Source organism: Poecile atricapillus, chromosome 7 (assembly GCF_030490865.1).
Source record: "Poecile atricapillus isolate bPoeAtr1 chromosome 7, bPoeAtr1.hap1, whole genome shotgun sequence".
NCBI lineage: Eukaryota > Metazoa > Chordata > Aves > Passeriformes > Paridae > Poecile > Poecile atricapillus.
In genome coordinates, this window is record NC_081255.1 from 32,249,465 (window position 1) to 32,273,651 (window position 24,187).

The 24,187-nt window shown below is 46.4% G+C and overlaps 1 protein-coding gene across 1 annotated transcript in view; it reads left to right on the plus strand.

The window, feature by feature from the left end:
- Positions 1–12,541: 12,541 nt before the first annotated feature.
- Positions 12,542–24,187, plus strand: part of ROR1 (receptor tyrosine kinase like orphan receptor 1) — a 146,077-nt gene continuing 134,431 nt past the window's right edge. Inside the window, exon 1 of the mRNA XM_058843074.1 lies at positions 12,542–12,705. Within this exon, the coding sequence (XP_058699057.1) occupies positions 12,603–12,705 (103 nt within the window). The 5' untranslated portion in view covers positions 12,542–12,602. The remainder of the gene's footprint in view (positions 12,706–24,187) is intronic.

Consider the following 24,187-nt stretch of genomic DNA (forward strand, 5'->3'; position numbering starts at 1 on the left):
GGTGGATTTGCCTGCTGGATCATTGAGCAGGATGCAGCTCTTGGCACCTGCCCCAGTGCCAGCACGTCCCTGACTGCGCAGCACACGCAGGGAATGTGGCTGTGCTTCAGGATAGCTGGTGCAGCTCCAGTATGGGAAACTCCCAAGGTTCAGTTAGTCCTGTTTTCCTCAGGAAATCCACTTTTACCCCTGGGTTGGATCCTGGTGGATCCCTTCCAGGTCAGGGACAGTCCAGGAACAGGGGAGCACGGTCAGTCCATGCAGCGCTTGATGGGCTGCCTTTGCCAAAGCCGTGGCCATGGAGGGGTTTGCAGAGAATCAGCCCCTCTGCAGATGGAGATTTGCATGAAAAATGACTCCTGCTCTTTCTCTGCCTCTCTCCAGGCCAAAGCTCAGGACTCCTGTCCCAGAGGAGCCCGATGAGATCCAGATGTCTCAGCTGTAGCGTTGTAACCTTTACGTAAGGCAGGATCTCATTTCTGGGCGTAGTTTGCACTGCACAGAGATGGAAACACATCCCAAGAGCTTCCTGGGAAGAGCAGCCACAGCCCAGAGCAGAGCTCAGCCCAGCCCCAAACAGTGCTCAGGAAGGAATTCCTTGTCCCAGCCTGGCAGGTTGAGCAGAAGTGTCACAGCCAGGAGTTGAGCTGGCAGGAGCCAGTGTCCAGGGTGATCCCCAGTGTCCAGGGAGATCCCCAGTGTCCAGGGTGATCCCCAGTGTCCAGGGTGATCCCCAGTGTCCAGGGTGATCCCCAGCACAAGGGGGATGGTTGAACCCCTGTGCTTGAGGCACAAAAGCTCTGAAATCCTGGTTTTCTGGAGGATTTTCCATCCTGGAGATGGAGTATCTCTCTCTCTAGATGGCAGCATTGGTAAAGAGTCTCTGGGCCACCTCCAGCAGAGGCAGGGTCTTGCCACACCTCACTCTGTTGTGTCTTCATCACTAATCCTGGGATTCAGCCACAATTCCTGTGATTCTGAAGCCTTGGGGAGTGTGCAGGCTGTCCAGCTGGTCCCTAAGGATGGGATCCCACGCAGAAATACTGGCACAACCCACAGGTTTGAGACTGCCTAAAATAGTTCAGGAAAACACTGCACAGTGATGGGGTAATTCCATGTGATAAAACCCAAAATCTAATCCCCAGATCTTCAGCACGTAGAGTTTTGGGCAAAACTTCTGGGTACCAGTGAAAAAAATGTGTTCTTTGGCATGTTCCCATCACAGCACTGACAGCTGTGCCCAGGCTCAGGTGGAGAAAGCTGCAGCAGATGAACTAAAACAATTATTAAATGAAATTAAATCCCATTTGTTCCCTCAGTTTTCAGACACTGACCAGGGATGTGGGACCATCAGCACATTCCAGTGTCTCTCTGCTTTTTCACCATCACCAGAAGAGTTTGCCTCATCCCTTCCCTTGGTATTCCCTCACATTCCCCAGCTGTGAGAGGCTCTGGGAAGATCCCAGAAATGCTGAGCTGGGAGCAGAATAAAGCAGGGCCAGGCTGGGGCCAAAGGCTGCAGGTGAAGGACCAGGTCAGGGAGGAGTGGTGAGAATGGAACAGGATCAGGACGTGGTGCTGGGGTGGAGATGGGAGCAGTGAGGTGGAACATATGGAGAGTGGAAGGGATAAAAGTTCCAAAACAGAGAAGGATTTGGTTTTACTGCCTCTGTTTTCCCAGGCTGTGATTATGAGCCAGAATCCACAGGATAAGAGCCCTGTTCCCCACTCTGGGAAATGGCTTCACAGGTCAGTGCTGCTCCCAGCACCCCACCTGCACTTCAGCTCTGGGAACTCCCCCTCTCCTCTGGGCTGAAGGCTCAGCTCCACACGTACAGCTTGATTGCAGGGAACAAATTAAGTTTTAATTAGGATGAGGAATCCTGGTGAGGAGCAACAGTTCAGGTCTGAAATGCATCCAGGCTCCTCGTGTGACAGCGTGTGAGAGCAGCCAAGGCTCAGCTGTTGGATCCTGAATGAGGATGGGGATCAGATGCTCCCAGGGCTGCAGCCCCTCTGCTCTGAGAGAGCTGGGGGTGCTCACCTGGAGAGGAGAAGCTCCAGGGAGAGCTCAGAGCCCCTTGCAGGGCCTGAAGGGGCTCCAGGAGAGCTGGAGAGGGACTGGGGACAAGGGATGGAGGGACAGGAGCCAGGGAATGGCTCCCAGTGCCAGAGGGCAGGGCTGGATGGGATACTGGGAAGGAATTTATCTCTGTAAGGTTGGAGGCCCTGGCACAGGTGCTCAGAGCAGCTGTGGCTGCTCCTGGATCCCTGGCAGTGCCCAAGGCCAGGCTGGATGGGTTTGGAGCAGCCTGGGACAGTGGGAGCTGTCCCTGCCCATGGAACTGGATGAGCTTTAAGGTCCCTTTTACCACAGCAAGGCAAAGGCTGGTGAAAAATCCTGCCCGTGGCACATTTAATTTGCCACAATTTTGACCTTTCTAGAAGCAGCCAGGATGAGCAGAACACTGGAGTTCTGCTGCACTTCACAGATATATTTGATATTATGACATGATTTAGAAAGACTTTGCATCAATTCAGATGGATTCAGCTCCCTCCCCTGCTCTGTGAGAGCCACCTGGAAGGACCTGCCATGCCCTGCTCCCTCCAGGTGCCCTTTGGGTGCCCCAGGGGAACTCTCAGATGTGCTGCAGTCCCCGATGTGGGAACCCCACATTCCCTCCTCGGCTATTTCTAGTCCCTCCTCGCATCCAGAGCACAAAGGAAAGGAAAAAAAGGTGAGTTTTGGAAGGAATAAAGGGCCAAGCAAGTCCCGAGTCAGAACGAGTGAGTGTGCAAAGCTTTGAATCATCTGACTCCGTGTTTATCCAGCGCTCCTGGGAGACGGGGGGAGCTGCAGGGAAGCGGAGAGCTGAGGAAGTTCACAAAGCAGAGTGCTTGTGTTGTTTCTGGCACAGAATTCCCGGTCATGTGTGTCCCTCCACAATGCCATTAACCTCCTGTGGTGGGGCTGGGAGACCCTCAGGAATGATCAGCTCCAGCAGGGAGCACTGGGATGGTTGTTCCTGGCAGCAGCGAGGCTGAGCACTGGGCAGAGCCAGCAGCACAGGGGGCTTTGCCTTCTCTGGGATCACCTGTCTGGGTAAAAAACCAGAGACAGACACTACAAATCCATCCTGTGCCAGCGCAGCCCAAAGATAAAAGTGTTGTAATACTCTGTAATTACAGTCAGCCTCAAAGAAGATGCTTTATGAGGGTATTAATCAGCTGCTCAGCTCCTATGAAAGGAAATAATGTGATTTTTAAACAGTGCTGCGGTTTAATTTGACTCAGCAGCAGTTTAGAGGTGTTTCTCCTTTTGCAAGAAATTCCAGCTGTTTGACCTGGACTGTTCTCTGACCACTCGGATGACAGAGGAAAAAATACATATAGATGAATTTAAATGATGGTCCTGCCTAGTTCCAGATACCTACAACTTTCAGGGTGAAGCAGAGCCTTTTCCAAAGCAAAATGACAGCCTCAGTGATGTGCAGCTTAGGCTGAAGGAGTTAATTAGTATGTAGGTGTTATTTAAATAGCTAAATGCGACATTATTGGAATGCTAAAATGCATTTGGCCCAGCTCAGTGTCGTTTTCAGGAGTACCTGAGCTCTCTCCAGTTTCAAGAGGTCAGAGCTTCCCCCACACTTACTGGTTTTTACCTTTCAGTGTCCTCCTGATTAAATCATTCCTATTGTGGAAGTTGAATTTTTAGGTTGTATGAACAGTAGAGAAATTGAATGGAACAGGAAGCAATTTTTTTTTAAAATTTATTGCCAAGCAAAAATGTGCAACGTGTAGGGCTGTTAATTGGGGTCTCACTCCCAGCAGCAGGTGGGACAGGGCAGCTCCTGGCAGCATTTCAGGCATTCACTGTTGATATTATTTATGGCAGAATGAGCAAGGTAAGGTTATTTTGTTGCTTTCTCAAATTAAATAAAAAAAAAAAGAGATGGGGTGGAACAATTCAAATTAAACAGCAGCAAAAGTGAAATTAGTCATTTGTGGTTTCAGCTCCCTGGCTGCACTGGTGAGCTCTCTTATCAAGGGAATCAAAGACAATTTTAATGTTCTGCTTTGAAGGGACTGTTACAGACGTCTCATAAAAAGCAGCTGAGCTGCACCTCTCAATTTTAGAGAGAGGGATTGAAAAGCCACCGAGTACCTGGATGTCCTCATGTATGTGTGTGCAGTTTATTGTTCTGTGGACAGAACTCAGCTCCTTCTGATTTCTTCTGCTCTGACAACTGGGCTGATGTAAACAGCAAACACCACTGGGGTTTCACAGGAATTGGTTTTTACATCCAGGGAAGTGCAACAGGTTCCTGTCACTGTGCACCAATTCCTCACAATTGTGCACAATGGTTTGTAGCTCAGTGCTTGCACGCTGGATTTTCATCTTACATTCACATGTTTCTTCTCCCCTCCTTTTCCCCTTCTTTGTTTCCAATTTTCCCTCCTTTTTTGGCCTCCTTCACCATTTTCCATATTACCACCTTCTCCATACACTGTGTTTTTCCTCTCCAGATTTCATTTCTTTTCTGCAGTTCTGTGTGGGAACACAAGACTTCACAAGCTCCAGCATGGATGTCTGAGGAGTTACTGAATGATCAGGTGAAAAAGAAACCACATCAACCCCTATTTTCAGAGCTGGTAAAGGCAACTTATAAATTAATTGCACTGAGAAATACAGGGGAAGAGGCTCCATCCTGAGTTAATGATTAAACCTCAGCTGGTCCAGTTGCATGGCACATCCACGACCCCAAAGATCTTAAAAGTTACTCCTGTGGGACTCAACTCCCCCAAAACAGTATTTCAAATGTCCTTCAAAACCAAGTTGTCTTTGTTTTTTTCCCCTTTAATAATGATTCCCATTATTTTAAGTTTCTGTGGAGTGGTGGCCAAACACAGGAGGCGCTGATGCCAAATCCAGGGAGGATGGAGATGATAAAGGGAGGCTCAGGCTACATTTCCTGAGAATTTTCTTAACAGCAAGAGACTTTGCTAAGAGTTATTTGATGGAATTTGTGCTGGGACGCTCTGGAAAAAGTTCTCTCGTTTTTATGCATTCAAAGCTCAGTAGATTTTTCACTTCAATTTGCTCCACAGAAACTGATCTAAATGTAAAGAATGTTTCAATCAACATCTTTTAGCATAAATGATACACTGGAAACATTACAAAACACGAAGTATTCAGTTACATCCCAGGGTCCCATGGCTTTTATTCCCCATACAATGAAATGGATGAGGCCTGGAGCGGGCTGAGAGGTAAAGGTTAAATTATGGATATGTATTCAGCTTTTGAGAAGTCTGAGGAGCTGTCAGGCCCTGCAGCCCCTCTCCCATGAAAGGCTTGTCAGCACGTGTTCCCCGAGCAGTGGGAGAGCCCGAGGAGCCGCGCAGAATGGCAGGAGCTGAAAGGCTGCAGAAGAATAGAACGAGCAGCGCTCTATAAACCCACTCTAACTCCTGTTTGTTCCTTTGGCACTGCAAAACCACTCCAAAACAGAGGCCAACTGTTAACAGAGGCAAAGCCAACTTCATCTCTTGCAGGCTGACAAATGGTCATGTAAGTTACCAAATAACCCAGGACCTCGGGATTAAACTTCTCCAATTGTTTTCACATGATGCAACTTTAAATCTTTCTTTTGAACAGTATTAAATTTCCTTTCATTCCCATAAACTTCAGAAAAAGTTGACTGCTCTCACATTTCAGACTGTGACCCAGCTAACTTGCACTTTTCCCCTCTGCTAGTCTGGAGAACAGAATAATGAAATTCAGACAACAGTGACCAAATGTTGTTCCGTAGAACCTTCCTTTTACAAAACAGATGAATACTCCTGGGCTCCAAAACACTGCAGGGAACAAAACTTTCAAACCTTATGGAAATAAAATAGTAAGCCTGTGCAGTGACTTCATCTCCTTTATCAGATCAGAGCCATTTTCACTGGAATTGAAATGGATTAAAAAAAAAAATCAACTCTAAATAGAGGAAAATAATTTTAAAAAATCCCACTGAAGCCATGATGGAAATACTATTTTATTTAAAACCCCCACACCCATGCGAGAGAAAGCTAAATTTCACAGAACTTTAGAGGGAGAAAATGTCTTCATCATCCTCATAATTGCCATAATTCTTTGTTGCAGATAGAAGTGAGCTTTCATAACACAGGAAAATAAACATTTTAGTGTTTGTGATTCACAAGGAGATAAGCAGCTGCATTGTGTGCTGTGACTGGGACAAAGGGCCATAGAGAGGGACCACAGACACTCTTGGGGCTGGAATTTCGCCCTGGAGGATCTCACTGAAACCCCACCAGGTCGGTGCCCTCAGCATCCTGCCAGACAAAACCCTGTATTTACACAAGGAGAAATCCCCACTGTGCTGCAGCTCTGGCAGTGGGACTGCAGTCACTTAAACCCATCACAAATTCAGCCACCAGAGTCAAAATAAAAGGAGCCAAAATATATAAATCCAGGTTTATGGGGGAACTAAACCAAACATTCTCCACGAAGATTTAGTGCAGCCAAATTGTTCTAAGTGAACGGGGCACCTCAGCTCATATCGGGGCACATCCCTGGGTTAGTGCTGTGCTAAACTCCTGCTGATAGCAATAAAAGTTTTACATGCAAAGTGAGTGGAAAATACGAGATGTTAGATAGGACAATACAAGTTTATAAAGCTGATATCTAAACCCTGCTATAGGGGCTTTGCCAAAGCCCTGCTAACTTCCATGTAAATTCCACCTGTGGATCCCCAGTGTTTGTCTTAATTGGAAGCCTTAAAGGTGAATTGAAATGTTGTTAGAATAAAAACCTGTTTAAGATGCCAAATCCCTGTGTAGACTTGCAAGTAAATAAATTGTAAAGGCTGACTAAGGGCCTTCTTATTAACCTGTCAAACCACCAGCCCTGGAATCTCTTTTTCTCCTGCATAAATTGTGATGTTCTCCTTCCTCTTGTGATTGAAGTGTTTTACTGCCTCACGTGCCTGGCCACAAAGATGAGAAGGAAGATGATTTAGGAGGGTGATGAAATCTCCTTGTTCATCCTGAAGATGCTGTGGTCCTTCCTGGCAGGAAGGGCTGGGGCTCCCTGCAAGTGGTGGGAAGTGATGGATTATGACACTTGGGTGTGATATTGGTTCCGTTTTCCAAACTATCGCCCTAAAAACCTCCTCTCTGAATTAGATTTTTTGAGGATTGGGTTGGTTGATTCCTTCTGGAAGAAGCAAACAAACTCTGCGTGAGGAACTTGGAAGTTATGGAGCAATTTCACCTGAAATGACCTGAGATGTTTTGCAAAAGAACACCTTGCTCATGTCCAAAATGAGCTGTAAATCCATGTCCTTTTTTCCAGGCTCCCTTCTGGAGCTAATGAGACATAAAATAATTGTTGTTTCCTTTAAGGATAACTCCAAAGCTCAGCACCTGAAGTGTGAATGCCCAGCCTGGGTGAGTGTTTGGAATTGCTGCTGTCACACACTTCTCCCACTGTCTGCACCACGCCTGCTCCTTAAATGAACAATTCCAAAATGCCCAGCACAATGGATGTCAAATGTGATGAAAGGCTGGGGTGCCACTTCAAAAAATAAAGTCATAACAACAACAAAACTAATGTGTAATAAACATGCCAATATTTGCATGTGTTATGAAGTAGTTGCTGGTGTTTGTGTCCCATTGTCACCCCCCTGAAGGGCGACATTTCATGGAATTCAGGGATGTAAAGAACAGAGTCCTCCTGAGATATAAATATACATATATTTATTTATATATATAAAATTCCAGTGTAATTCACACATGAAAGAATTGTGGTCTATTTCAAGGCTTCTCCTTTCATCTTTTCCGTAGTTTTCTGCCAATTTTCCAAGTGCTCCCAGACCACAGACTGAATGAAATGATCTGAACGAGGCTGACCTGCAGCTCCTGACGCTCCTTGTGTCATTCCCCAGGGCCACCCCTGTCCCCTGACCCCACAGTGCTCCCTGCCACCTTCCCTATGGCTGCTGAGCCTTTGCTTTCCTCTCAAAGGAAAGGAAAAACCCCACCTGAGGAGACAGAGCTGTTGCAAAGATTGGCACAAATGCACTTATCCTCATTGGCCTGACCTGCTGCCTTCAGGATAAAATTATTTCTTCTCATATCTCCCCTCCCTTTTAAAGAAACATGTTGTTTATGCTGTACTTGCTCCTGAAACTCCACTGGAAAATAAAGCTGGCACCAAGTGGACTATGTTTTCACTTTAGATAGAATCCCTTTCCTAAAGAACTCAGTGTCAATTATGTCTAAATCTTCCACCTTTAAATGTAACAGCAATTGTTGCTTTCCACCTCATAATTTAAAAATCAGATTTACAGATTTACACTGTGTCTTTCCAGATCCTAGGAATCCAGGGAAGTTCTACCCTCACTTCCAGCTTCCACTCTGGAAGCCTGAACATGCTGCTGTAATTCCAGTTGAATTTCAAGGGAGCAAAGGATGATTGATATGGCCTCAAATGGTGGAATCAAAAAATCTGGTCTAGATTAATAGGAATATTAGTGAAAGCTGGAAAGGGAAACAAGGATTCTTTTCTAATGTGACATGATACTTAAGAACACACATTGTCAGTAACTACAAATGTGTAATGTTTCTCTTTTATTTTGCTGTACTTCTGACACGATTCTCTTACAATGCTTTGCCTATCATCCTCTTGTGAGGTTTATTGTACTTACAAATCATTCCCAGACAGTTTCTTTGCTATCTTTTAATAAAATAAAAAAAAAAAAAAGAAAAAGTTTTGTGGATAATACATTTTCCCTGCGGGAACTAATTCCACAAAGATATTGACTACAATCCTGTCATTGTTTTAAAATTTGTGGCCGTGTATCAAATGGTTGATTCTTCTCCCCAGAGTTACCTTCTGAAGCTTTATGTGTGCACTTCATGCTCCAAACACCCTGAGACCAAGGAGGAGAAACTCCAATTTGCCTTTCCAAGCCACTGCTTGTGCCTACCTGGAATTCTTTTTGCCATCAGATCGCTGTGGATATTCCGTGCTATCCATTTCGGGGTCTTCAGGGCAGTGTCCACTCCAGTTCCTTTGTTTAATACATTTTTAGCCCTTCCCCTGTGGGCTGACAGACTGCAGCATGGTTAAAGCAGGGAGAATATTTGTATTGATTTCCAAATGCTGCAGATTGAGAGCAGATGTACCACGTATTCCCCAAACTTATGCTTTAACTTTCATTTATGTGCTGTGCTGAGCAGCCTGCGAGCCAGGAAGTGATTTATATCTGCTAATTGCATGCACTTTGGTAGATTTGCAGCTAAAAATAAGTGGTTTGTTTTTTAATTATAAATGATTTATCCTCTCACGCTGCATGGAGCTAAAACTTCCAAGCTAAATGAGAACTTGGAGAATCTGCATTTAGTTTCTGCATCTGCCATGGACTTTTTTTGTATCTTTAGTGGGTTATGCTTGTGCCCAGCTCAGAGGAATCTGGATCTCATGGACATCTTACTTCAGAGAGATGAAGGAAACACTTCTGTGTTGCAGCTGAAGAGGTGTAGCAGCAGCTGCTGCCAAAAGCAGAGGTTCAGTGGAGACCCTGGAGAAAGGTCCCCCTCACCTTTGCTGGGTCCAACACTCCAGCAGCTGTGGGGGATCGGGCCCAGCTGCTGATCTGGGGGAACATCGCTCCCCTTCTCTCTCACCAGAGGGTTCATGGAATGGACTTGCCTGGGGGAACACAAGGAAACACAAGGGGGGTTTTCCTGCGGGCAGCTCGCTGTTAGATCAGTCAGAAGTAACCTGAAATGTCACTTCAGAGGGTCAGGGCAGGCAAGCCTGGGCTGGTGCAATCCCAGCTGCAAGGCCTGACCTTCCTGCTGGCACAGCCCTGGTATTCCCGGTGTTCCCTGTCTCCAGGACACTCAGCACTCTTAAAAATCCCACCCCACCTTGCCTGGGGCTCTCATGGAGCTCAGCCCTGGCCCCTGTGGAGACTGTCCCTGCAGCATCCCTGTACCAGGCTATGGAGCCTCCTGATATACGGATTGACTTCCCTGCTTCACCTCAGACCTTCCTCATTCCCTGCTTCACCTCAGACCTTTCTCATTCCCTGCTTCACCTCAGACCTCCTCATTCCCTGCTTCACCTCAGTCCTCCTCACTCCCTGCTTCACCTCAGACCTTCCTCACTCCCTGCTTCACCTCAGTCCTTCCTCATTCCCTGCTTCACCTCAGTCCTCCTCATTCCCTGCTTCACCTCAGACCTTCCTCATTCCCTGCTTCACCTCAGTCCTTCCTCATTCCCAGCTTCACCTCAGTCCTGCCTCATTCCCTGCTTCACCTCAGACCTTCCTCATTCCCTGCTTTACCTCAGTCCTTCTCATTCCCAGCTTCACCTCAGTCCTGCCTCATTCCCTGCTTTACCTCAGTCCTTCTCATTCCCTGCTTCACCTCAGTCCTGCCTCATTCCCTGCTTCACCTCAGTTCTTCTCATTCCCTGCTTCACCTCAGTCCTCCTCATTCCCTGCTTCACCTCAGTCCTCCTCATTCCCTGCTTCACCTCAGTCCTGCCTCATTCCCTGCTTTACCTCAGACCTTTCTCATTCCCTGCTTTACCTCAGTCCTCCTCACTCCCTGCTTCACCTCAGTTCTCATTCCCAGCTTCACCTCAGTCCTGCCTCATTCCCTGCTTCACCTCAGTCCTCCTCATTCCCTGCTTTACCTCAGTCCTCCTCATTCCCTGCTTGCCCTCACACCTGTCTCATCCCTATGGACCTGCTGGCAGCCACCGTGCTGTCTCCCAGTGCTGAGAACATCCTGTGTTGCTGGAATGGCTCCTGAAGAATGGCCCCTGAGCTGTTGTTGATTCTCAGCCTGGTCCCAGACCTGCCTCAGCACCGTGACCTCACCGTGATCACCAAAGCTGGGCCTGCCTTGCTCACCTGGATTAGGGGGGGTGCTTCAAGGACCTGAAGTGGCAGAAACTCGAGCACTCAGGTCCTGGCAGCTGACAGTGCCTTCCACGTGTCACACCAGATCCTAAAACACATCGAGTGTGGCTCGCCCTGTCCATTTCATCCATGTTTGTTTGTCGGTCAGTTTTCCCAAGGAAGTGGATAATGAATCTCTGGTCCTTTTCCTGGCTGCTGAGAGCAGGTACATGTGCATGTTTGTATGTGTGAGGAGAAGGTGGTTCCAGACCTCATGCTCCTTCCCTAACACACTGCCAGATGTTTATCTGGGTTTCTTCCTCCTCTTGAAACTCTATTTGTGTCTGACAAGAAATACAAGATTCATATGGCAGAAGAGAAGCCTAAGGGAGCTGATCTAGCAGGAAGTGAGGAGGAAATTCCTTTAATCTTGTCCTTGTTTCCACTCTGCTTATGAGCTTTTTATTAAACAGTTGCTGACTTTTGAAATCCTAAACCTAATCTAAGCATCCCAGGAATGTGATCATTCTCCTGGATGGAAAGTAGTTATCACTCCTAGGAGCTTCAACCAGCTTTGGCAGTGTCCTCCAACTCCAGCAAAAATGTTATCCACCGTTGGCAGGAGGGAAGTCCAACCCTCCTGCCCAAAATCTTGGTTTCCAATCACCAGGGAGAGGGAAAAGCATATTTGGAGTCTGGGCTGGTGATGAATCACAGGTTGGACTTGATGGTCTTGGAGGTCTTTTCCAACCTCAACACTTCTGTGGTTCTGTGAAAAGCGTGTCCCTCCAAGCTCAGCAATCCCATGGGCTGCGGTTACTGCGTGCGGGGCAGACCCTGGGGAGGGGAAGGGATGGAAACCTTTCCAGAGTGGATAACCATGCACTGGAACGGATTGTCCAGAGAACAGTGTGGAGTCTCCCTCTCTAGAGATGTTCCAGAACCCTCTGGACACAATCTCATGTTGTTGGGAGAAGAGAGGCTGGACCAGATCGCCCGCAGCGCTCCCTTCCAGCTCGGTTCTGTGTCTGGAGTCTGCTCGCAGGCTGGACTCGATAATCCCGCAGGCGATCCTGTGGAAAGCGTTCCCTCCGCAAGCGCGACCATCCCGCAGGGAAGGGAAGGCGATGTCCCAGCACTGCCGCCCTCACAGCTCTGCCAGGTCTGGGGAAGGGAAGGCGATGTCCCAGCACTGCCGCCCTCACAGCTCCGCCAGGCCTGGGGAAGGGAAGGCGATGTCCCGGCACTGTCGCCCTCACAGCTCCGCCAGGCCTGGGGAAGGGAAGGCGATGTCCCAGCACCGCCGCCCTCCCAGCTCCGCCAGGTCTGGGGAAGGGAAGGCGATGTCCCAGCACCGCCGCCCTCCCAGCTCCGCCAGGCCTGGGGAAGGGAAGGCGATGTCCCAGCACCGCCGCCCTCCCAGCTCCTCCAGGCCGGCCCGAGCGCCTCTGAGGGCGGGCGGCTCCTCGGCGCGGGGACAAAATGGCGGCGGCGGGCGGCGCGCGGCCGCGCGGGGGCGCTGCGGGGCCGGGCAGCGCTGAGGGCGGGCAGGGCTGAGGGGGCTGAGGGCGGCCGGCCCGGCCCCGCTCCCTCCCCGCCTTCCCCGCCCGCCCGCCGGCACAGCGCGGGACGGAGGAGCGGCGGCCCCGCGGTGGATGCGGGAGCAGCGCCGGCTCAGGAATGCAGCAGCCGGGCGGCGCGGACGGGAGCCTCCCGCTGCTGCTCCCGCTGCTGCTGTTGCTGCGAGCGGGCAGCCGCGCCGAGCCCGGGGACGCCACGCAAGGTAAGGGGGACACGGCGGGCGGCGGTCCCGGCTGCGATCAGAGGAGCCGGGCAGGCACCCAGGGGAGCCCGGCTACCCCCAAACCGCCTCCCGTTAACCGGCTCGGAGGTTTATGCTCGGTCTGTGTTTAATTGCTTGGTAAAAAAGCTCTTTCCAAGTGTTGGGGCCAGTGCGTAACCATTGCCAGGCGGTCCCGCTTTGCGGTCCGTGATTGATGGTGCCCGAGGTGTGTTACCGCACTGGGGACTTGTCCCTTAGAGCCGGCTCCCGGGGCATGTTTTGCCATCTCCCCCCCTTGCACCCCTCAAAAAGGTTTGTTTATTTATTTGTTTCTTTTCAACCAAAAGAAAGCGTCTCCGTTTTGCTTTTAGCCAGTGATATTTATCCCGCGATCCTGCTGCTTTATCATGGTTCTGATTCCAGCCTTTTTGCTTTATGGGATTTATGTGTAAAACATAGCAAAGCCCAGGCATAAAGGGAGCTTGGAGTTGGGATAGCTGGAATTGGGCAAGGACTGATTCCTTCAGGCCAAGTCAGTAAAAAGTGAGCAGTGTTTTTGGACGCCTGCATGAGAATTTCACTGAGAGTTGGATGTACGTGAGCTCCGGCTCCTCCAAAGTGTTTTGTGGTGGGTACTTCAATCAGAACTCATCTCTGAGAAGTGCTGGTTGAAAATACGCCTGTATTTAATATTTAAGGAAGTGAAGAAAGAAACGCCAAAAGAGAAAAAGTTGATGAAAAAGCCTAAATTTAACCCAAATTATAAATTCTGTGGGATAACTGCCTTTAAAAAGTTGCTCGTAGCTAACAGATACAAGTCTCTTGTCATACCCTGGATTTGTGCCGGTGTTCCAGCGTGTCCCTGAGGATGCTATTCCCGGGAATGAGAGTGAGGGAGTGTTGGAATGACTTCCCGATGTCCCAGGAGTCTCGTGGTGCAGATTCAATGGCTGGATGAGTTCTAGCTTGGGGTCGGAATTCTTCATGATATTTCAATGGGAAAAAATTCAAAAGTTGTTTTCTAACGTCTCCAGGGATTGCTGTGTATGTTTAACAAATAGCTGTATTTTTTAAAGGGGCAAAAAAGGCTATTTCCCCCCTGGTTTTTCAGATAATTTCAGAGTGTTTCTGCATGTGTCAAAGAGCCTGGAAGGGAAAAATAAAACCCCATTAACATAAAGCAACTGATCACATTGGATCTGAAACTGTCCATTTCTTATTTCCTGTGCATTCTGCTGGGAAATACCCATATTGGAGTATGAATTCACCTTTACGTGCATATATTAATATAGTCATTATTAATCATTGTATATTAATGTAATCATTACAATACAGGTCATGTAGCACAAGTTACACCAAGAGGGGTTTCAGCTCAATATAAAAACCCTTTTTTTATAGTGAGAATGATAATTCACTGGAATTACAACCCCAGAGATGTGGTGGGATCCCCGTGGCTGGAGGTTTCCAAGATGAGTCTGGATAATCTCAGCAAGGCTCCTTTTCCCACAAAAGGCTGGACCAGGTGATCCTTCGAGTTCCCTTCCAGCCTGGACTGTGATCTGTGATTATGTACAGTTACTTTCCACAGTGAAGTATTTATTTCCTGTATTTTAAATAATATCTTTGGCAAATGCTTGCAGCGTGGATTCATGGGCAGATCAAGTGATTTATTTATTTTTTATAGATAGACATCTATCACATGTTCAATCACATACTAGGTTTTGTGGAAGAATAAGGGAACCTGAACATCCAACACCAATTCAAAAACCAGACAAAGGATAAGCCTGTTCTAAAAAGTTTTACAGATTTCTTTAAGGTGACTGTAGTGGTTGGGTAAATAGAATTTACTGTATCAGAAACCCAGCCCAGACAGAATCTTCAGTCTCTACCCTTTAACCCTGACATGTTCAGAAAGAGAATGTGGACCACTGGCTCCTGCTGCTGCCTTTTTGTCCATGACCTTTCCTTGTAAGGAGCAAAACAACCCCAAAGGCTTTGTACATTCACTGCCTTTAACTTGTGCTCAAGGGCTGGCCCAGAGTTCCAAATAAAAGCACAAAGTTAATGTCAATTTAAGGAACAGCGACTCTCCAGCTCGGATATTTTTTGCAGTGCGTGGTGCTGGATATTCCCAGCTCAGCTCGATTATTGTTCTTCCAGATCATGTAACTTTGTCAGGAGTCGCAATGAAAGAGGTGTGAATAATAGAAAAAAACCATTTTAAAAGCATGGAGTAAACCCGCAGATCTCTAGATTGTGTTTTAGATTGCAGGGGTGCTGCTGATTTCCTTGAAAGTTGTGAGATAAAGTTCCACAGCTCCTGATTAGTCCCTGTGGTTAATTGTTTCATCCCTGGGTCACAGGCTGCTGCTTCAGCCACTATCAGGAATGAGTTTATAAACAAACAAAATGCTTTTGTTGCTTTAAGCCTCTAAGAGGATGAGGCTAGATGTCACTGTTTGAGGTTGCAGCCTTGTATTTCTTGACAAAAGTGGCTTGAAGTAGCAGCAAATTATCTTCAGGACATCGTTTCTTTGTTTCTATAATTAACTTCTACTGAAACTGCCGTGTTAATTACGTCCTCGCAGGGATTTAAAGTGTTGCAAATGAGAGTTAGGCAGGGGAGTGTTTTAAAGCTTGTGTATGGATTTAAGTAGGCAAAGAGATGGGGGAAAAAAGTTTCCCTGAGGTGTGACACTGGATCCTGCTCTTTGGAAACAGATGTAGAAATCCAGCAGGCTGCTGGGACTCCAAAGAGCACCTCAGAGTTGAAAACTCTTTTAAAAAATCTCTAACTAAATGCAGCTGCTTTACACACAGCGATTGTCTTGCAAGCCAGAAACGTGTAGAAAGTTAACTCAGACAAAAGAAAAAGTGTAAACCTTTCCTTCCCTAAACCTTGGAAAAAAAATCCCCTCAGTCATCCTCAGCTGCAAATTGGATGTTCCCACAGTTGTTGTGTGAAATGTGGTGTCTCAAGATGCAGTTTTTAGGGATGTGCTTGACTGGTGTGATCTCACCTTGCTGTGGGTATCCCGGGGATGGGTGCTGCTGCTTCCCAGGGGAAATTGTTCCCTGGCACAGCTGGAGAGTCTCACACCAGCCAGGCAAAGGTGGGGTGATCACCCAGCCTGCATTTTGACAGATTCCTCCATATCGAAACACTTAAACGAATAGCAAATGCAGTTATTTTGCTGTTAAGGTGCTGTCTTTGATGCAGGTTTCTGCTTTTAAAAATTAGCAAACCCCGTGCTGTGTCTTGAAATCAACTCCCTAAAGCTGAGCTCAAAGAAATTCTGGGTTTGGGGCTTTGTAGGGCTTTTCTTGCTCCTTTTTCATTGTAATCAAGGGGATATTGAAAGTCAATGAATCTGCACGTTTATAAATGGAACAGCAGTGAAATGAATAAATGAGAGCAGTTGTCAATGGTTCTTTGTAAATAACAACAAAATACTGGTGTTAGCTGAAGGATGCTTCTGTGAGGGTGATGACTGCAGTTTTGCATCCTTTATGATGAAGTGCTTTAAAATTCCTGAAATTCTACATTTGGTGTAAAGTTTCATTTGGTCAGGTGCTGAAGAGGAAGTTACAATTATTTTTTTTTCTTCCTGTCTGTTTACAAGCAGAGTCACTGCTGTCCTTGCCAGGAGTGTGGCATGTGAGAGGCTTGAACATGTTTAATGTCATTTAATTGGGCTGGAACGACAGGATAGCCAAGGGGGGGCTGTGAAGTTTGCCAAGGTGGAAAAACTGAATAATTTCAGGTTAAATATATATATATATATCTATATATCACTAGTGTGTGATGTAATGATAAAGCTCTAAATATTCCTATTATTTAATAGTGAAATTCTTTGAAGTCCCCCAGGGAATATAACACAAAATAAAAGAACTTGCCTATATTTGGACTCTAATGCAATGTAATATTGAAAATGGTGCTCTGCCAAAGTCAGGCAGCTTGGGGAAAAGAAGTAGCTTGAGAAAGGAACCCCTTAGTGAGGAAAGCAATAAGCCAGGCTCCTCAGCCTGCTTCCATGCCAGCATCCCGGTGTGAGGAAGATTGCTTTCCAGGATCTCCTCCCGAAGTGGAGACGCTGCAGTGCCACCGTTTCCAAGGAAATCTGCAGGGCAGTGGATGAAGGGAAGTGCCTGGTGGCTTGTGGAAAGGATCCCGTGGTTCGTGTTGGTGGGATGGGCACAGATTTGGAGGATGGTTGTCATGTAGGATTCCTGAAAAAACAGAAAAAACAGTGCAGAGTGGTCACCAACAGGAGCAGAGGACACAGCAGAGCCGTGGAGGAGGGACTGCCAGGGATGGATGGGCTGTGAGGTCAGGGCTGTGTGTACAGAGCTGCCCTTTCTCTGGTGTTTCTCAGCGAGTCATTCCATGGAGCTCACACCCATGGCAGGAGCAGCAGAAAGCTCAGCTCAAGGCTGCTTTGTTGCTTCACCAGCTTCTGTGGGGTTTTTGTGCTTGATATCCCGTTCTAAGAAACCCCTTTGGAGAGTTGTGTGGAGGGTGGTGGATCAGAGAGGGTAGAGGACAGCAAAAAATGGTCTTGCAAGACATGTCCTGGTGTGGGTGGGGGCTGGTGCTGTGTCCCTCTTGGCTGGTTGAGTTTGGTTAAGCCAGTTTGGTGGTCCAGGCCTGGCTTAACCCACCTGGGCCCTGCTGAGATTCATCTGATCTCTTTGCTCTTGTTACCAGTGACTCTGGGAAATGGCTGAGACCCAGTCGGGGGAGGTTTAGGCTGGATATCAGGAATAAAGGTTCTTCCCCCAGAGGGTATTTAGGCACTGCCCAGGCTCCTCAGGGAATGGGCACAGCCCCAAACCTGCAGAGCTCCAGGAGAACTCAAACAACACTCTCAGGGACAGGGTGGGATTGTTGGGGTGTTGGACTGGATGATCCTTTGGGGTCCCTTCCAGCTCAGGATTCTCTGATTCCATGATGTCACACTGGAGACAGGAATCCTGGGCGTATTTATTGTGCCCTGGGAATGTTGAAGGCAAAGAAAATCTGTCTGCTTTTTTGTGTCAGGGAAAGCTAAAAAAGCCCAACAAAAAAGGCAAGTGTCTGTGTGTACAGGCAGCCAGTGTCCCCAGGAGCTGGAGCAGAAGTGTTGGGAACTTTGTGCAGATGTTCCCTGGTCTCTATAAGCCCTGCTGATGTTCTGGGCTGTGCTGAGATGTGCTTTCACTCACTCACAGATATTTGGGACTAGCTTTAAGTTAGGACTTTGCCATTCCAATATGCACTGGGAAAGTTTCATATCTGGGTGAGTTCTTGAGAAAAGTTTGTGCAGGCTCTGGGGGAAGCCTGCATTTTATTAAAAGCTTTTTTTCAAGCTGCTCAGGTCATATGCTGAAACTGATACGGCACGAGGGCTTCCTGTGACCTTCTGCTCCTTCCCTCCAAGGGCTGTCCCTGGTGCATCCCCCTGTCCCGTTCCCAGATGCTCTGTCTGTCTGCAGCACAGCCCTGAACATCATCTGCTCCAGGCAGATCCAGGAAGGAGCTGGAATGGTGGAGCTGCGAGCCAGAGCACAGCAGCAGGCCATGGGAAATGGAGAGATCAGAGATAAGCGAGGGGAAAACGCTCGGCAGCTTTGTAACCCCCTCACACATTCCCTCCAGAGACTGGGAGTGGAGCAGGGGATGCTTTTCCTACCCTGGGAATTTGAGACTGGCTCTGGAAGGATGTGCACTTCCACAGTCACAGTGTGATCGCTCCTCTGCAAAGCTGCTCTGGTGGCCCAATTCCCCCTGAGGATGCTAAGCTGAGCTTTAGAGGATGAAGGGTGTAAAGGTAATGAGCTGCCTGAGGCTGTCCATGGTGTGGCAGGTCCATATAGAACACCATGGCTACTCCTGCAGAGCAAGAACATGTGCTGGAGAAGGAGGGATTGGCATCTGGGTGACCTTAATTTCAAAATTCTGGAGAGCCTTTAGCTCTTACCACGTTGACATCCACTCCTGTTTTCTCTCTGAATTCAGTTTCAGTCGTTCTGTCCTCAAACACAAGTGTGACTGTGAACACACAGAGATCTCTAGAAGACACGAGTTTGGTCAGATGATAAAGAAATAAAATCAGTGTTAGAACTAAGATTAGATCTGGTTTTCCTCAAGTGAGGTCCTCTTTGCAAAACCTCTGTCAACTTTTCTTCTTGTGGGGAGGAATCATCCTCATTGTGGAGGGAATTTCTCACCTGTGACACCTTTATGGAGTTAATGTATATCTGAGCCCTGTGCAGTCTGCACTGTATTTACAACAGCTCTTGCCTCTCCCAGTTTTTCCTGTAAGGGGTCAGTTATCATGGGTGAGCATCTCTTCTCCAAAATTAACTTGGCTTCAAATGAAAGGAAGTGTCTTTATAATTGTTTTGTTTACTCTGAAGTACTTGATGTGCTGTATAAGTAACGAGCATTCTGTGCGTTTTCATTTTAAATTCTTTTTTGTATATGTTAATTATTCATTCCATATGTTTGGATTTTTCTTTATAAAACACATTATCTCTCTGTGAATTTAATGAAAATCTGTAGCACGATGGAGACATCTCTTTTTCTCCAGAACGTGCTGAGTGGAGAGAGCACCACGTTGAGCTCTGCTTTCAGTGGGTTTCACCTCCAGTGACAAGAGGTCATTTAATTCCCAGCTGATTGTCAGGAAGATGGATTTATATCATTAAATGCTTTCAGGAGGCCAAGGAAGAGCTCGTGGTGGACCTTTGCTTCTGCCTGCTGGCATCTCTGAGGCTGAAACACTTCACACTCACCAGAGGAGATGTTTCTCAACTGAGGGCCCCTGACTTTTACATTCACTTTTCTTGGCAGCCTGACAGAGCCCAAGTCTGGCAACCTTTGTAAGTGAGATGCAACAAGCCTCACTTATTTCAGCTATTGCTCTGTCACTGTGTTTTTAATTTACTGTAATTCAATAACTGACACAATACTGGAGTAAATAAATGGGCTGTGAACATTCTCATAGACCTTGGGCATCCAGCTCAGGGCAGGATTTAGCTTTTAATTAACACTGTCCATGAGATTTATTGTTAAAATTGCATCCTTTTAAATAAGTCAATCTGAAGTTGATTAGGAGATGAATAATTGAAACCTGGTGTTGGATAAGAGAATGCATTCTAGTGGATGCAGCAGTGGAGCACCATTGGAGTTCCAGACCCCTTTTCTCCCGAGTTTTGGGTCATTCCCATAAGCTGGATGTTGTCATTATCTTCTCTGTGCAGAATTTGTTGCTCTGTGTTGAAAAAAAAAAATTGTTCTTCAGTATATTAAAAACAGTAGCATTTTACCTGTGTATAAACTGCATTCTTAGAAGAGCAAAGAGCTTTAGGAAAGCCTTGGGACACCCTGGTAAAAACCCTTAAAGGGATTTTGCTCCTTTCAGTCCCCTCTGCTACATAAATTCTCCAAAAAGAGGCCCAGGCAAGGGAAGGAGCTGTAAAGGCATCTTCTCACTGTAGGGGAATCTTATTAGTAAAATCATATTTTGTCAGGGATTAAAAAAAAATACTGATCTGATTTTCTTGTGTTATGTAGGGAGAGATGATATCTGATTTGCCCTTTTCCTTTTGAGAGCCTGTTTGTAGGATGTGATTTATGTTCTTGCATTCTCTGTTTGTGATTGATCTTTTTTTTAAATCCTAATGAGTATTTCTGACTCTGTGTAGTGACCCCTGAGCAGCAGTAAAACATTCACAAACTTGAGAGTATTTTATGTGCAGAACTTAGACAATTTTCTCTTAAAATCTGCAGTCTCCTACTTTTTCCAGCAGCAAATATAATCCTGATATGAGGAGCTGTGTGACCAACCCCTCTCATTTTGGGCTGAAAACCTCCAGGGAATGTCAATATCAATATTTTGTTGGCTGAGCTGTTCAGGGTGAGACAGATTAGGTTGGGCATTAAGTGAACTGGGCCATTCCTTCCTTCCTGAACTGGTTTCACTGGGGAGCCACATTTGGCATTGATCACACTTGTGGCTCTGCTTTCAACATTTCTGTAGGTCCTAATGGTTCTGGGGAAGTTCTTTGATCTGTCTTGAAAACTTCAAAAGTTGAGGGCTGGTACTGGGGGAAAGAGGAAAAGGTGGTCTCAGTACAGTGAATTTTCAGGGAATTTGTTCAAAAAAGAAGGAGAGACCACCTGCAAAATAACAGCTTTTCCTTGTCATGAGGCCTTTGGCAGGGTAACAATATCTCCTGGTGGAAGTGACTCCTGTAAGCAGGACACCTCTACAAGGATTTTTGGGAATCTGAACATGTAAGGTTGCTCTGTTGTCATTTATGGGGTGTTTTCAGTTCTCTCATCCGAGATCATTCTGAAGTCTCTGAAGCACTGGGTGAATTTTTTGGTCTCAATTTTATTTATTGTGCAGTACCTCTGGTACATCCAACTTGAAAAATCCATGGTTAGCTCTAAAAGCAATCCCACTTTTCAGAAAGTTTTGACAGAATGCAGCGCCAAAGTCTTAACTGGAGTGTTCTCTGTCAGTAAATGAGTGAAGCTGTGGCCTCGGGCATCACAGCCCATCCAGCAGGGTCACAGCAGGGACAGCAATGGGAATTGGGAAAATCAGAGTTCAGGCTCCTGCACAGGTTTGTGCATCAGGTGCTGTTTATTTTGTTGTCAGCTCTACAGAAATCCCCTACCCAAACCCTGTAATTGTCGGATGTTCTGTTATCCTATTCCTCCTGCCAGTTATTATCTCCTGAGATTATCAAGGGTAACTTCACCTGGACTAATTGTAATAACTGACAAGGCCTGAGGGGAAGAATTCTGTCTCAGCAGTGCAAGGAGGGATTAGGTGTGTATATATTCCATGTAATTTGCTGAGAGGTGTCTATGTACAGATCTGTCAGAAGAACTGTAAAATCATTTGAAATGTTGCAAGGGATGGATGTGTGGTGATAGGAGGCTCAACTTTCTTCAGCTTTTGTTGCATTATCTCACCAAAGTGAATTTTATAGGTTTTTTTCTGCCCTTGCCTGTATAAGCTGGTGTCAGGCTCCTTGAGAAGGCACTTATGTTCTTGAAGGATTATTGTGCTAATTTAGCTTTCATTTCATCAGGTATCAAGGCTTGATATTATCCTGCTGTTTGTTGCTCTGTTCTCACTGGGAATTACTGACACCAGAGATGTTGGGGATTACACTCAAGATGACTGAGTGCAGCAAGGAAATAATTTTTGATCTCTACTCGCTTTGCTGTCTTAAAGATCCTACAAGAGCCTGAAGATCCTGGTTATGGCTCAGTCATTCAGCAGTGCTGATTAAGACAGTCAATCTGAGCAGCAGAGCCTGACAGATTTTCTGCCAGAATCCTTTAGAGGATGCATGTAATGAATCTTTTAGTAACTTTAGTGGGCAGTTGCTTTCAGCCAGCTGAAGTATTTCCTGTGTAAAGGAAGACAGACTTTCCACGTGAAAGTCACGATGTGCCAACCCCTGGTGTGGGATATTATTGCCTTAAGAGAACTCCAAAGAATGAACTCGTTCCTGCTAATGATGGTACTTGTTACCAGTACACAAAGAAAGTACACTGAAAATTTATTTTGATATATTTTCCTTATTTTTAGAATTAAATCCACTTTTTTTCCCTAGAAAATGCTTTTGCTGCTTTGTTTCCAGACACACTTCATCCAGCAGTGAGCAGATGTAGAGTGTCCTGGAATGTTTTATCCCGAAAAACAGGGAAATGCAGTTCCTCTCATGGACTTTGTCAGACTCAAAGTACTTAAAGAAATGGGTGAAACGTTTTGTTTTGCTCCATTGAACTGCTACAACTCCTGAGTGTTTCCCAACATCAAAAATAGACGCTGGTACCACCGGGATGGATTTTGTCCTGTGGGATTTTGTCCTGGGGTTGTGCCGGTGCCCTTTCCCAGCGCTGGGAAACACTCGCTGCAGAACGTGTGAAACAGGAATACTTGGGATTTTGTCTTGAAGCAGGATCCAGTGTTCCCTTTGCTTCCTGCACCAAATGCCATGGGAGAAGGGATGGTTTTGATCTGGGTGTGATGTGGGGCTGGCTCAGCTTGCAGGGATGAAAGACGAGTGTCACTTCCAGCGCTGGCTGTGGGAGCACACGGGGGCTGTTCTGCCATGGCTGGCCCAGGGAAGGACAAAGCCAGGACTTTGCAGACAGGAAAAACGCTGCTCAGGGGTGGGATTGGATTTCTCCAAACAAAATATTATCCAAAAATATTCATGGGGTTCAAACGAGCAGCCAAATGCAAATGGTTGCACTTTTTGTTCCATATATGTTCTCATGCTCTCTACCAACCTGAACCATAATAACCCCACTTTTCCTCCAAAAATGTGCACAAAAGGCATCTCATTTGCCTACTAATAAATAATACAGAATTCACTTAAATCCTAATGAAAAGACAACATTTCTGTGAGGAATATTTCTCAGACTGAACGTGGAACTCTAAATTTAAATTTCCAAATTTTAACTCCATTTGTGTGTCAGGAAAACATTTGCAGTACTTGGTGAAAGCTGTTGCAACTTGAGACAATATTTGTTCTTGGAACCTATATTTAATAATTGTATGTGCAGTTCAAGGACAGCAATAGTTCTCTGAGCAAGAACTTCTCACATTTTAGAGGAATATAAAGATAATATAAAGATAAAAAAGGAAATGTTTAATGCTGTGTTTTTAAATTTTGTCTGGGAAGCAACTCCCGTTCCAGTCTCTTATGTGGCTTTTTTGGCTTTTATTGCTTTCCTCATCACTGCAGAGCATTGTGGAATGAGTGATTTTTGTGTATGTAGAGAGAAGATTTTATAATCTTCAGGATTTTTCTGTTTTGCCTGAATCTATCAAACATTTGTTCAGATGATGTGAAAGGGGAGGCAGCTTCAAGTGTCTCTTTCCTGTTGAACAGAGCTTGATCCTTTCTGGAGTTCTGCAGAATTTCCCAGTTCCAGCCAAACTAGGAAACATTTTAGATACTTTGTGCTCATTCATCTTTGATGTTTGGGATTTGGGACTTCAGTGGTTTATTTTGGGCATCAGCCCAGCTGAAAATGTGCTGGAAAAGGGGTGCACCTGGCAGGGGAGGGTCTGGCAAACCCTTTTCTGGCCTGTACCAACACTCCTGCCCTGGTTTTAATCCAAATTACTTCTGGGGTTTCCACCTCATTTCTGGATGCTGGGATGTCTGAAGATGCAGGAGGGTCACCTCTGGAGACCACAAACACCAAATATTTGGAAATTCACTTTTAGTGCCTGCTTGCCAGGGTGGATTTTTTGGTTATTTTTGTTATTTTCTTGTGTTTTCATGACAAATTTGCTCTCTGTGGGACTGAATTGTTGCAGCTTTGGAGGCGAAACTTTGTGCGCTGAACTTTGGGATTTGCTGTGTCTTTGGTAAAAGGTTTATTCAGAAATGCTGGGAGGTTTGAAGGCTCCATCCCACAGTGCAGCTGCTTTTTCACTCACATTCCTTCAGAGGAACA